At 30.4% G+C, this 13,365-nt stretch overlaps 1 protein-coding gene across 1 annotated transcript; it reads right to left on the bottom strand.

Moving 5' to 3' along the window:
• Positions 1-6,120: 6,120 nt before the first annotated feature.
• Positions 6,121-6,801, bottom strand: LOC120076176 (uncharacterized). The gene is made up of 2 exons (XM_090312686.1): positions 6,326-6,801; positions 6,121-6,211 (listed from the first exon to the last, which is right to left on the bottom strand). Exons 1-2 carry the CDS (start codon positions 6,799-6,801, stop codon positions 6,121-6,123), a joined length of 567 nt encoding a protein of 188 aa, XP_090168812.1.
• Between the last annotated feature and the right edge of the window lie 6,564 nt (positions 6,802-13,365).

The raw sequence follows: 13,365 nt of genomic DNA, 5'->3' as shown, positions 1-13,365 counted from the left end.
AAATCTGAACCGTCGATGAAGAATTGAGGCTCCAGGACGAACCACGAAGAGTTTGTAGCTGAAATGTTAAAATAAGCTTCCTAAGACAATTCTAAGCAAGTTTGTAGAAGAAAATTTCTTGAGATGAGCTCTAGAATTTGAGTTATTAATAATGTAATTCGAATTTGAAATTCTATGAACAAGCAGGCAGCTGCTTGGGTTGAGTAAGTTGACATCTCAAAGTAGGCGCTTGGACAGACTAAGGGTTGATCACTCCGATTTGTTTGACTTGCTGTTTGGGCTGAGGAGGCTTTCGTTGAAGGCTAGGATGTATAGAGGACTTTGTGATGACCATGTGTGGCTGAAGAAACACTTAGATCAAGTGTTGGTTGCACAAATGGGAGTGCGTTGACAAGGTATGTTGGATGCATAGCAAGAGCCAAAGTCTCAAGGAAATTTTTAAGTACTTGATCTATAGCTAGGTATGCGTTTGAGTGAAAGTCTTCTAGAGGAAGGCTAAACGCAAAGCTTAATTTAGAGTTAGTTTTAAAAGGGAGACAAGTGCAAGTAGCTAAATTATGCTTTTGTGTCCACAGGTTTGACACTATTGTTGAAAGAATATCAACCTTTGAGGAGTAGTCCTAAAGTTGTGAGTAACTAAGTATTTACAATATTTTTAAAGAAACCATGATTTTAAGAAAGATTATTCTCATGCTAGCTATTTACAAAGTAGTTTTCCAAGAAAATTATGAGTTTATGTTTTCAAACGCATGTCATGTATGAAAATATATTGTAAAACTATTTATGTGTGTTCAGATACACAAAGCATGCGTTAGTACCTTTAAAGACATGTTTTCTTTACGTTTAGTTTTACATGCTTTAAAGAAAAAGTCATAGTATGACTAGTGTTACTTTAAGCTCGATACTGAGGGACATTGAAAAGGTATTCGAGCAGCTTGATACTGAGGGACATTGAGAAGGTATCTGAGCAGTAGTACCTAAGATATGACGGTACTTATAACCACGTGCACATAGGTAGTTTGACGTCAGAGATTGAGAAAAAGGGTTCTCTCTTGAAATTTGATATTGGGATTTAACCATAGCAAGGTTATTCTCAAGTAAGGAATAATTTAATATTTTATGATGAAAGTAGCTTTACATGTTTTATGCTTGGAAAAAGTTACATTTCAGTACAAGGTTACTGTAAAGGTTTATATGTCAATATGATGTTTTTATTGAGACTTATGCATGAGAATCATATTTCTTTCTTAAGTCACTCACTGGGCTAGTAAGCTCACTCTCTTTTCAAATGTTTTCTTTCCCCAGGTAGCAGTCAAATCCTCCGAAGATAGCTCTGCATCTGCTTTGCCACTGAAAGTCAGGAGTTCTAATAACCCGTCAACAAGGTGGTTACTGTAAATAGTTGTACACATGTTGTAGTTGTTTCATGTAAGGATTAAGTTTGGGAGTTAGGACTTATGAGACTTGTGATGTAATCTCTGTAAATTTTTTGTGTTTAATGGTTAGTGTTTATTTGGCCATAGAGGTAGCAGTTGTGTTTGAGATTACATGTTGGTATCAAATTATTTTAAAAGAGTCAATAGGCAGTAAGTGTCATAAAAGGGTTGATAACTACTGCATTCATGTCTCCTTCTAGGCTAAGAGAGTAGTCTGGTAGAGGGTGCGACAAAAATCAAGATAAAGTGGAATCAAAATCAAGATAAAATTAGATAAGATAAGATTTGATGCAGCTTGTTCGGGATTAGGAAAAAACCATATCTTAATTCTTAGAGGGTTAAATCTCAGAGCTAAATTCTGGGAGGATTGAAGTAAACCCTAGCTCAAATTCTCTATAAATAGACCAATATGTTAAGTAAAATTTTTTTCTCCATTCTTTAATTCTCTTACTAACTTAGGCATCAAAATTTTGGCCCTTTTTCTTTGTTTTATAAGCTCTCTTTTTCCTAAATTTCAAAAATTTATCATTGGTGTCATGTAGAGGTTAGATACTTGTCTAAAATTTGGTATCAACATTAGTTGAATATAAAGTGTGTTGCACGTGTTCTATAGGAATAAAATAAATATTTGAATAATTTGTGTTTTATAGAAATTAAATAAATATTTGAATAATTTAAGAAAAATATATAATTGAAGATATATTGGTTAATTCATTTTTAAAATAGTTCTTTCATATTTTTATTTGAGTGATTTGATTATCTCTCAATTTCAAATTTTAATTTAAATTAAAAAAGTATATATTTTCAAATTTTCGTTATAACCTCTTTTAGTTTTTTTTTTTAAAAAAAATTATATTTTTTAATTTAGAACTATCCTAATTTTAAACGACTTTAATTTAAACAAAAATATTTTCCATCATTTTTTTAAAATTCGTGAGAATCATCTCTCAGTTTAAATTATTTATTTATTTATTTATTCTAATTTGTAGTTTCAAACTATAATTCTAACCAAAATATCATTTTTTTTTTTAATTTCATATAATCCTCTTTGAATTAAAAAAGTCACATTTTTTTCACCCACAAATCTTTTATTTATTTATTTGAAATTGGATGTTTTCATTTTCTAATTTTATTTATGTTTTTATTTCGTGATAATTCCGGTAGTAAAGAAATCTTTTTCGTTTAGATTTGGATAATGTCATTATCTTTTTCTTTTTCTTTTTTTTTTTTTTTTCTTTTCACTAGGACCTTTCGTTACATTTGCATGGCGCAATTTCTTCTTCCAAGAATTCATAATATTGTAGGCCTACCAATTTAGTCCTCTATTTTAATACCTTTCCATTTACACCCTTGAAAATTCTCATATTTATAAATTTGAACCCTAAATTCTTAATATTTATGTCTATTTGCTCCCTGAACTTTAAAGAAAAATATTTAGTACATCTTGGATATCTCACCAAATTATTCAATCATAATTTCTCATGTGTCAAGTTTTTCTTAATTTGCCAGCCCAACTTTAAAAATGTCTAAAAAAAGTTTCAAGTTTGTATCTATTTCATCAAGTGTCTAACTCCATGTATTGGGAATGATTTTGAAAATGTTAAAATCACTTTTGATATACGTTCAAAATTCAAAATCACTTGACACATTTCCATTTTATTTTATTAAGCTTATAATATTTTCATTTTATTTCAACATAAAATATTAGATTGGTTATATTTATAATAATATAAATTACTTGTAAAGTAACATGTCCTTTTTTTTAAAAAAAACAATACAACTTCACAATGTGACAAAATACTTCCTTATGACAATAATAAATGACTTTATCATGATTGGTGGCCATTATCCAAGTATTGACGTACACAAAGCTTTTGATATGCGTTCTAATTAAAGATTTATTGTCAATGTAGTTGAAAAAGTACAAGTGATTTTATTCAAGTTGTTTCGATCTTTCATTTAGAAGGGAAAAAGGGAATAAGTATGAGAAGAAAAAAATAAACACTCAGGTAAAGAACTTAGTGTGCTATGTTAGTGAGCACTGACACACTAAATCTATAAACTTTTAAGAAATGTACAAATGAGAGTATAACGAACCCAAACCTTTCATTTCTGTAGATTTGAGAGGATGACTTTATATCATAGTGTTAAGAGTGAAGATAGTCACAAAAACTCTTCGAATTCTAAAACTTTTGACATTCAAGTTATAAATTAAGCTCAAGACAAATTCTAGAATTAAATTGCTGAAATAAATTAAGAAACTTCTTATATTCAAATCTTTTTAATATTACGAGTTTATTTGGTTAGATTGAGTAACCATCATGGATTGGCCTAGTGATAAAAAAGAAGATATGGTCTCAATAAATGGCTAAAAGATCAAGGATTCAATTCATGGAATTAATTTCATATCGTTAGCTGACTATAAGCGAGATATAAGATAGAAAAGATAAGTTGAGAGAGAGAAAATAGTGGAATTGAATGGAGTAGGAGGATAATTGAGAAACTACTAATATATACCAAAAACTTTTGAAATTCAAGATAAATCATAAATTATATAGTTATTTAAAAAAAAAAATCAATATTTACATTTTCTAAATAATTTATACATTCTTCTCATAATTTGTCATTTATGTGAACCATTTATTTTTTTATAATTATTTAACCATCAAAACAATCAAAATCAATGATTTTAGGATTGATTTTTGAAAAAAAATTGTTATTAAGTTTTTCATATTCTAAGTTTTAAAATTCTTAAAAACATTTTACATCTTATGAGATTGTTGGTGAGGATAAAGAAATTTCTATGGCGGAAGAAAATTTAGAAAAAAAGTAAGAGAAAAGTAAATAAAATTTAATATACAAATAATAGGGCAAAAATGACAAAAAAAAAATCCTCTATAAAGACTTTTAAATATACTATAGATATATAGATTTTCATTGTCAAAATTAGTTTTAAAAATGAAAAAGTGATTTTAACAATTTTAGAATCACTCATGAACATACCTTAATATGTCAACTTTCAATTTTGTCTTTGACAAATATTAAAATTCATAGACCTATTATAAAAAAAAAAATCACGTACCAGCAAAATTTTTCAAAAAAATCATTTTTAAGGGAAAATCTATTCTACTCTAAAAATATTTGTCCATTTTTATCATAAAATTTTTAATTTCATCGAATTATACCACATCTAACTTAATTTCAAGTCTTTGATAAAATGTTGCAATTTTCAACCTTCAATAAGTTTTCATTGAAAGATAATCAAGAAATATATGTAGTGCATTCAAGGAATTTTAAAACACACGCACGGTATATAATTTATGAGTTTTGATAAAGTGATTTGGTATTCAATTTGTGATTAATTAAACTTAAATTTTTCACAAACTAACATTTAAATTTATTGAAATTAGCAAGTTCTAAGGATTTTTTTTACTTTAATACTTGTTAAAGTAGTGGGTTTCAATAAAATTTATTCAGATTTGAGTTATATTTATTTATTAATATTGCATTTCTTAAGAAAATATTTTTGTTAATATGTATCATGTTTTAAACTTATCCATTGGATAGTTGCAATAAGTAGTAGTTTTAAGATTAATAATTAAGTATATAATAATATTTTTACAAAAAAAAAATAAATAAATATAACAAAATTTATGACTTAATAAACTCCTATTAGTGACTGATAGACTCAAAAAGTTAGATCTAAATTTTTTTTATATATCTATAAATATTTTGCATCATATTTTATCTACTAATAATTTAGTATGATATTGTCTACTTTGGACATAAATCCTCATGACTTTGTTTTTTATTTCATCCCAGAAGACTCATATCAATGGAGATAGTCATTCTCACTTATATACTTATGATCCTTCTCTTATCTAATCAATGTGGGACTTTGGTCGCATTTCTAATAGTAACAATTCTTTAAAATATTGTCTTATTCCACGAGAACAAGATTGAAGAGGAACTTAATTGAATGAGAATGTATAGATAGTATTTAAAAAAAAAAAATGATGTATAGGTTTGAAATTTAAGATATGCCGCTAGCTTGAAAAAGAGTAAATTCTTTCTTCTTTCTTTCTTTCTTTTTTTTTTTTTTGCAAACAAAAATATAAACCACAAAAGACCATTCAACAAAATTTTGTTGCACTTGAGGATGAAATTTAGTTGAAAATCATTTGACCTTGTGTTCTCTAGTGGGGCCGATTGGGAATTTTTCCTTGATTATATGATTTTGCTTCAAAGATTACTCGGAGAAATTGTAAACAAATTCCCCACATTAATTAAAAAAGAATGAAAGATAATGGTACAAATCTTTTTTAATGGTTCAAAAATCAAAGTCATGAGAACTTATATGTTTAAAGTAGATTATTGTAAGACATAGTTAAATTATATATAGTTTCAATTGATTCATTGATTTAATCCATTGTAGTAACAAACTTCAATCAAGTGATATAAATGTGTTGCAATTTTATTTCCATATAGCCTTTGAATATGTATATTGAAAAAAGAATATAAAATTTGTAAAATGGGTCGCAAAAACTAAATAGAGATCATTCTTATTGAATATAAACATTATAGTGTAATCATATTGAAGAAAAAAAAAAGATCAAAGATAATAGAGATATTATTTATCTTCAAGCCACATGAATGATGATTTGTTGTTGATCCAAAACTAACACTATTTCTGCATTGCATTTCTTCGAAAAGCTATTACATTCTTCGTCTCTATACACTGCAACGCTTCTCTCTTTGCCTTTTTCAATATCTTGCTTTGCTTAGTACGGTGTCCAGGTTTGGTTGTCCCTCCAGATGAAACTTGACACATTTGTGCTTCTCTATTTGGCTTCTTCAAAATCTTACTCTCTGTGGTATTACATTCAGACTTGATAGTTCCTTCAGATCTCCATTTCTTATTGTTCGAAGAAGAAACGTCCTCACAAAATATTATTTTACGACTTTGTTTTCGAGCGTTTTCCTTTTGACAATTTTGTTTATATCGAGCCTCAATTTCCATTGCCTTCTTTTCTAATGCCTCCATCTTTGCCTCATATAATTGCTTCCATTTAAATGACTCTTTCTTATATTTCATCTTCTTAATCACAAGATCAGAATCATTTTTACCAAACTTTTTTTCATAAAAGTTTTTCCACAGCTTGTCAGTTACAGGTGTGAGATCTCTTCCTTTGGAAGAGTTCTCTATATGCATCAATTGGTCAACGGTGCAATGTGGGAGAATACGCTCTAGAACATGTAAATCGGTGTCGCCAACATCTCCAAGAAACCTCAAACTATCTATAGCTTCGTTAATAGAATCATGACTAAGGAAGGATGAAGCTATTTTACTTACTTCTTCACACATCTTTGTTTATAGCGATCAAACAGAGAAGGCGATGGTTTAAAACTCTCGTTGTTTCACACATCTTTGTTTCTCATCTCCTTTTTATACTTTCAAATTTTTTTTCTTTTTCCTTTTAGTAATAGGAAGATCAAATATTTTATCTTTACCGCCTTTTTTACTTTAATTCATATTTCATCTTACCGCTTTTTTAGTTTTAGTTTTATTATTCTTTTTACCGCTTCTTTTGTTTAGAAAAAAATATTGTTCATATATTACCATTTACCGCTACTTTTTCTTCTTCTCGTTTTACCATTTTTTATTATCATAATAATATACATTTTTATTATTATTACAATAATAATTTATAAACATTCATTTTATACTTTATAAATGGGTTATATTAATACATTAGGCATTTATATGATATAACATTTTAATGAGACATTTTTAATTTAATGTTAATGACTTAATATCCATATCACGAAAATTTGTAATTCATTTTTTCCTGTTTTTTCTATTACTAGCTAAGAAACATGAGATTTCTCATGGTTTTAATTAAAATTTTAAAATATACGAAATTTTAACATGTAATAAATATTATCTAGTTTTGTTTTAATTATTGTATCTTTTTATTATTATTTTTCTGTTTTTACAAAACAATTCCATATCGTTAAAAATAAAAAATTGTACTATTATTCAAATTATCAAGTAAATATATTCCTATTTTGGTATTGAATAATTTTTATTTTAATGCTTTTATATATCTATAGTCAAACTCACTCTTTGAAGTAAGCATTGCAAGTTTGCAACTATTTAAAGAGGGGATTGAGATTGTGAAAGACAAATTGGAAAATTAGGGAATGAATTTTAATATGAATTTTGAGATATTAAATGAAGATTGAACGTTACTTGAAAATTCAAGTGTTTTATCTTTTTTTTCTTTTCACAAGGACCTTCCATTACATTTGCATGGCGCAATTTCTTCTTCCAAGAATTCATGACATAGTAGGCTTACAAATTAGTCCTCTATTTTAAAACCTTTTCATTTACACCCTTAAACATTCTTATTTTTACAAATTTTATCCCTAAATTCTTTATATTTACTTTAAAACTTGTCAAATGTAGTGAGTTTCAATAAAATTTTATTTAGATCTGAGTTATATTTATGTATTAATATTGCATTTTCAAAAATATATATTTTATTAATATATATTGGGTTTCAAACTTACCATTAAAAAAGTATGGATAATTATAATAGGTAATACTTTTAGGAGCTGTTTGGGAGCTTAGAATATAATGGATTATAATCTCAAGTCAACATTTGGATTGATAGCTTTTGATCCGATTTTTAATCCTTAGTACATTGATGCGGTGATTTATCATGCGATGAAAGGGTGTGTGGATGCGATGATTATGCAAGTTTTCCTAACAAAACCTAAGTATAAGCCTTCTTAGGGTCCTGGTAAGTCCAGGGTCGAACGCAGGGATTACTCAGACAGATATGCGACAAACTCTATCTCTGATCTTATCGCTATTTTAAGTTTAAGAAGTTGGATGGTGATTGACTTTGATTTCTTAAGGCGATGGAATTAAATACAAAGCTATAGTAGAGTGGTGTTGTAACAAATATGCGATAAAGGATTGAAAAGATTGATAATTTCTAGAAATACAAGTTATTTTTGCTCTTAAGTTGGAACAACTAAGGTTTTTAATGATAAATTCTCCTCATTTTTAGAAGAAACGCATGGATGTATTCAAACATTAGCAAACTCATACAAAAGAAGTTTTATTACTAAATATCGCGACACTAACGCATTGTATTGTAGGATTTCAATGCGAAAATTAATGCTAACGTATTAGACAAGTGCCGCAGGAAAAGCCCTAACGCATGGGCCATGCGTCGGAGGGAGTTCAACGCAGAGAAGATACATTGATCCAGGTTGATTGCATCACATCACCACTTGCAAGTATGGGCACCTGCAGCAGGCTGCGTCTAAAAATCTTCCAAGAGTAGGCGACGTCTGAAAAGCTTCCGAGAGTCAGGCTGCTAACCAGGGCATGGACTTTAATGCTGACCAGGACATGGACTTTAATGTTGCCCATTCACCAAGTGGACGTGACCAACATCTATAAATAGATGAAGTCCCTCCAGAGTTAAGAAGTTCGAAAACTATCAAGATCCTTACTCTCTGTATATTGTAGTCGTAGTTTTAGTTCTTAGAAGCTGTGCTATCGTGCCAGACGATCAAAAGGGTTGAGAACCACCACTACCACCGGTCAGGGAGCGGAGGAAGATAATCTTGAGAAAGACACTTCATCCAATTCCTAAACAAGTGATTGTACACAACGAGATTGAGTCAAAGAAATACAAGAGATTGTATTCTTTGGCTTGACTCAGTTTTCTTCCTCTCATTTATCACTTTCATTCCATTTGATTAAATATTACTTTTGTAAAGACTCTCTGTTTCTTTATAAAATTCATATGTTTGATCCATCATACTTGCCATTGTTTATTTCTTGTTTATGTTGAACGCATTAATACTTTATGCCAAACTTCATTCCAACGCTCAAGCCAACTTGACAAATTGGTAAAAAGCATATTTAACTTAGATTGTTTGAAAGAATAACTAAGTTGCATCAAGTAGGAACCCTAGTACAGCTAGAGATAGACTTACTGCATGTTTTGTTAGACGCATGCATCCTAAAGATAGGCTTTGTATGTTATTCGCGTTGAGAAATGCTAAATGAAGTCTGACGCATAAACAAAAGATAAGCAAATCATCTCATCTCATTCACATCACATCCTAGTTGTGTACACTCATCTTAGAACGACGTGTCCACTTACCTTAAACCCCATTTTCACATGATCCATCATTCACCACTCAACTCTTTTGTATCTTCTTGCATAGGCACAACAATTTAGTGTAAATAACTCATTTCTCACATTTATTTAGGAAAACCCCTACAGTAGATACAACACAAGGTCTGCGTTTGGTTAACTGAATCCCTGAGTTCGACCCTGGACTTACCAGGAACCTAAATTAGATTTATACTTGGGTCTGGTTTAGGAAAACTTGAACGTCATTAGGAGTTATGTGCGTTCTGTGCATATATCTAACGATCAACACGTTACAATTATTTAAACGCACCGAAGTATAAACGCATCACTTATACTTAAAACTTATTTCTCCAATTTATTTTATACAATACACTCCTAGAGCAAATCACGATAGCAACGAACAAAGATGTTTTGCTAACATTTCTCAAGATATTCTACAAGTCATGCGATCATGCTATACACAAATATTAAGCACTACATTTCTCAATGCATATGGACACATTTCCAATGTCTAGGATGCATGCGATGTGTAGGGAATGCAACAAATATAACTTATTTCCCAGTTCAATACCAGATTAGTTTCTTCACATCTTTTCAGTATTTTCTCCAGGTTTTGCAGATAGATTTCATATGTTTGTCCATAGATTGAGAAGCCATCCATAAAGATTTCAATTGAGTCTTCAAGGTACTTGGAGAAGATCGCCATCATACACCTTTGAAATGTACTGGGTACATTGCACAATCCTAAAGGCATGCGACAAAAGGTGAATGTTCCATATAGACATGTGAACGTGATCTTTTCTTGATCCTCTGGTGCGATCACAATTTGGTTATGGTCAGCGTACCCATCAAGGAAGCAAAAATAATCATTCCCTGCTAATCTGTCGAGCATTTGATCAATGAAGGATAGGGGAAAATGATCTTTCTTTGTCGCTGCGTTGAGTTTCCTGTAATCCATACAAATCCACTAACCCTTGATGGTCCTCATGGGGATCAATTCGTTGTTTGCGTTAGGAACCAGTGTCATCCCACCCTTTTTGGGAATGCATTGCACGGGGCTGACCCAATTGCTATTTGCGATGGGGTAAATAATGCCAGCATCTAACCATTTGATGATTTCTTTTTTGACAACCTCTTTCATCGCAGGGTTCAGTCTACGTTGAGGTTATATTGAGCCCTTCTAATTTTCTTCAAGCTGGATTCGATGCATGCAATACGTGGGCTAATACCTCTGATGTCTGCGAGTGTCTATCTAATCGCTCTAATATTTTTTTAAAAAACACTGATCAGTGCGGTTTCTTTTTCTTCAAGTAATGCAGAGGATATGATGATTGGTAAAGTATCATTCTGGCCAAGAAATACGTACTTCAAGTGGGTTGGTAGAGTTTTTAGTTCTAGTGTAGGTGGTTGTTCTAAAGAGGGCTTCTGTGCTTTTCTTTTTTCATCCAAATTCAACATTTCATCATTCTTCAACATCTCTGTTATTGCATAGCAAGTCTCAATGGATGCTATAGCATCCTCTTTTTCTTTATTCTCTTCCTCGGATTCCCAATTTCCAACGCAAGTTTGTTCATCATAAGAATCAGATAACCTTCCTCATCTAGGAACTTCATTGCCTTGATAATATTGAACCTGAGCTTCTTTCCGTTGACGCTCATTGTGATTTCTTCCTTACGTACATCTATTTGAGCATGACCAGTAAACAAGAATGGTCGTCCTAATATGATTGAAACATCTTTATCTACCTCATAATCTAAGATAGTGAAGTCTACAGGTAGGATGAATCTGTCTATTGTTACCAAGACATCCTTTAATTTCCCTTCAAGGTGCACCAAGGATCTATCGGCGAGTTGAAGAGTCACCGTTGTGGGTGTTAGTTGTCTCACATTCAATCTTTTGAAAATTGAAAGGGGCATTAAGTTTATGCTTGCCCCAAGATCACATAATACTTGGCCAATATAGATTCCTCCTATTGAGCAAGGTCACGCATCTTTGGTGGAATTATAGTGTTGTATTCTTGTGTCAATGCCACCGTGGCGAATCTTCCCATGCTTCTCTTCTTCGAGACGATGTCCTTCAACAATTTCACATATACAGCCATCTACTCTATCGCTTCTATGAATAGAATATTGATATGCAATTGTTTCAATATTTCCAAGAAGTGTTGATACTGGCCTTCATCGTTATGTTTCTTTTTTAGTTTTTGAGGGAATTAAAGTAGTTATACTTCCAGTATTTCATGGCTTGGAGGCTTAGAGGTGATCGCATCTTCTAGTTCCCTAGTTGTCTTGGACTTTTTTGATTCAGTCTGCGATAGAGGTAATAACTAGTAGAAATGTCAGTTATTATAAGCATTTTATTTAGAATTATGAGGGCTAACAAGTAGAAAATGCGGTGATAATACTTAGAATTTGTGAAAATTTGAGTTTTGCATCGATCAGCACCTAAATCCTCACTAACCCCAATATTATGCGTTATTCTGTATCAAAATGTCTATTTTTGACACAGACTAGAAGGATATAGTTAGTTTGTCACTCAAATATGTCATAAGAATATTAAACAATAATCAATGCGTAGAAAATAAGATAGATTTATGAATGGATATAGCTATGAACTTAAAAATTAGTTTCTTATCAAATAATCAATTGGAATTGCAACCCTGAGTTGTGTATTGTTTGGTGGATCATGTTCAATGTTTGTATTTTGATCATTAAACCATTGTGAAGTCACATTAGTGTCAAAGGGAAAGTTTGTTAGAGATTTGTTGAGTCATATACAATATTATTTTTCGTAGCATATTTTCTTTCCTTATTTAGAAATATTTATTTTGTCTCATATTTTCCTTGTTTGAGTCGCAACTTACTATTTCCAAATGGAAATTTTGTTTCTTTTCTTGGTCACAATTTTTAAAGATAGAATAATAGTTTTCTTTTAGAATTGTTGCATTTGATTATCATTGAAAAGTGTTTCGAATTGGTTTTTTTTCTTCCTATGCTCTCCATATTTCATCGTATGATTGCATTAATAGAAAATGCTGGAGTTAGTCATTTGAAGAAATAAAAGCTCATAATGTTGTATGCACGTGATTAGCTATATTTTTCTAAAATGAATTTGATTAGTTATATTTCAAAAATACATGAAAATTTTAGCCATCTACACCAAATTCTTTTGTCAGTTACAGGTGTGAGATCTCTTCCTTTGGAAGAGTTTTCTATATGCAACAATTGGTCAACGGTGCAATGTGGGAGAATACGCTTTAGAACATGTAAATCAGTATCGTTCATATATTATCATTTACTGCTACTTTTTTTCCTTCTCATTTTACCATTTTTTATTATCATAATAATACGCATTTTGAGATTTTCAAAAATTTTCTTTTTAGATGTTCTCAATGGATATTATTTGATAATATTGCATTTTTTTTAAAAAAAATATGTTTATTAATATATATTAGGTTTCAAACTTATCATTAAAAAAATATGAATAATTATAACAGGTAATACTTTTAGGAGCTGTTTGGATGCTTATAATATAATGGATTATAATCTCAAGTCAACATTTGGATGGATAGCTTTTGACCCAATTTTTAATCCCTAGTACATCCTCTTCTCATGTTTCAACACAATCCTATTTCCCATGATTTTCACGCTTTTCTGCCTTCATGATCCCATTCCAAGATCCACTTTAACGTTTCATCGTAATCCCTAATTTCCAGTAAATTCGATTATATTCTTAACTTCCTAAAC

The sequence above is a fragment of the Benincasa hispida genome, chromosome 1, assembly GCF_027475165.1.
Source record: "Benincasa hispida cultivar pf3 chromosome 1, pf3_genome.v1.1, whole genome shotgun sequence".
Taxonomy (NCBI): Eukaryota; Viridiplantae; Streptophyta; class Magnoliopsida; order Cucurbitales; family Cucurbitaceae; genus Benincasa; species Benincasa hispida.
The sequence above is the reverse complement of the archived record's forward strand: the minus strand, read 5'-3'. Positions and strand labels throughout refer to the sequence as shown.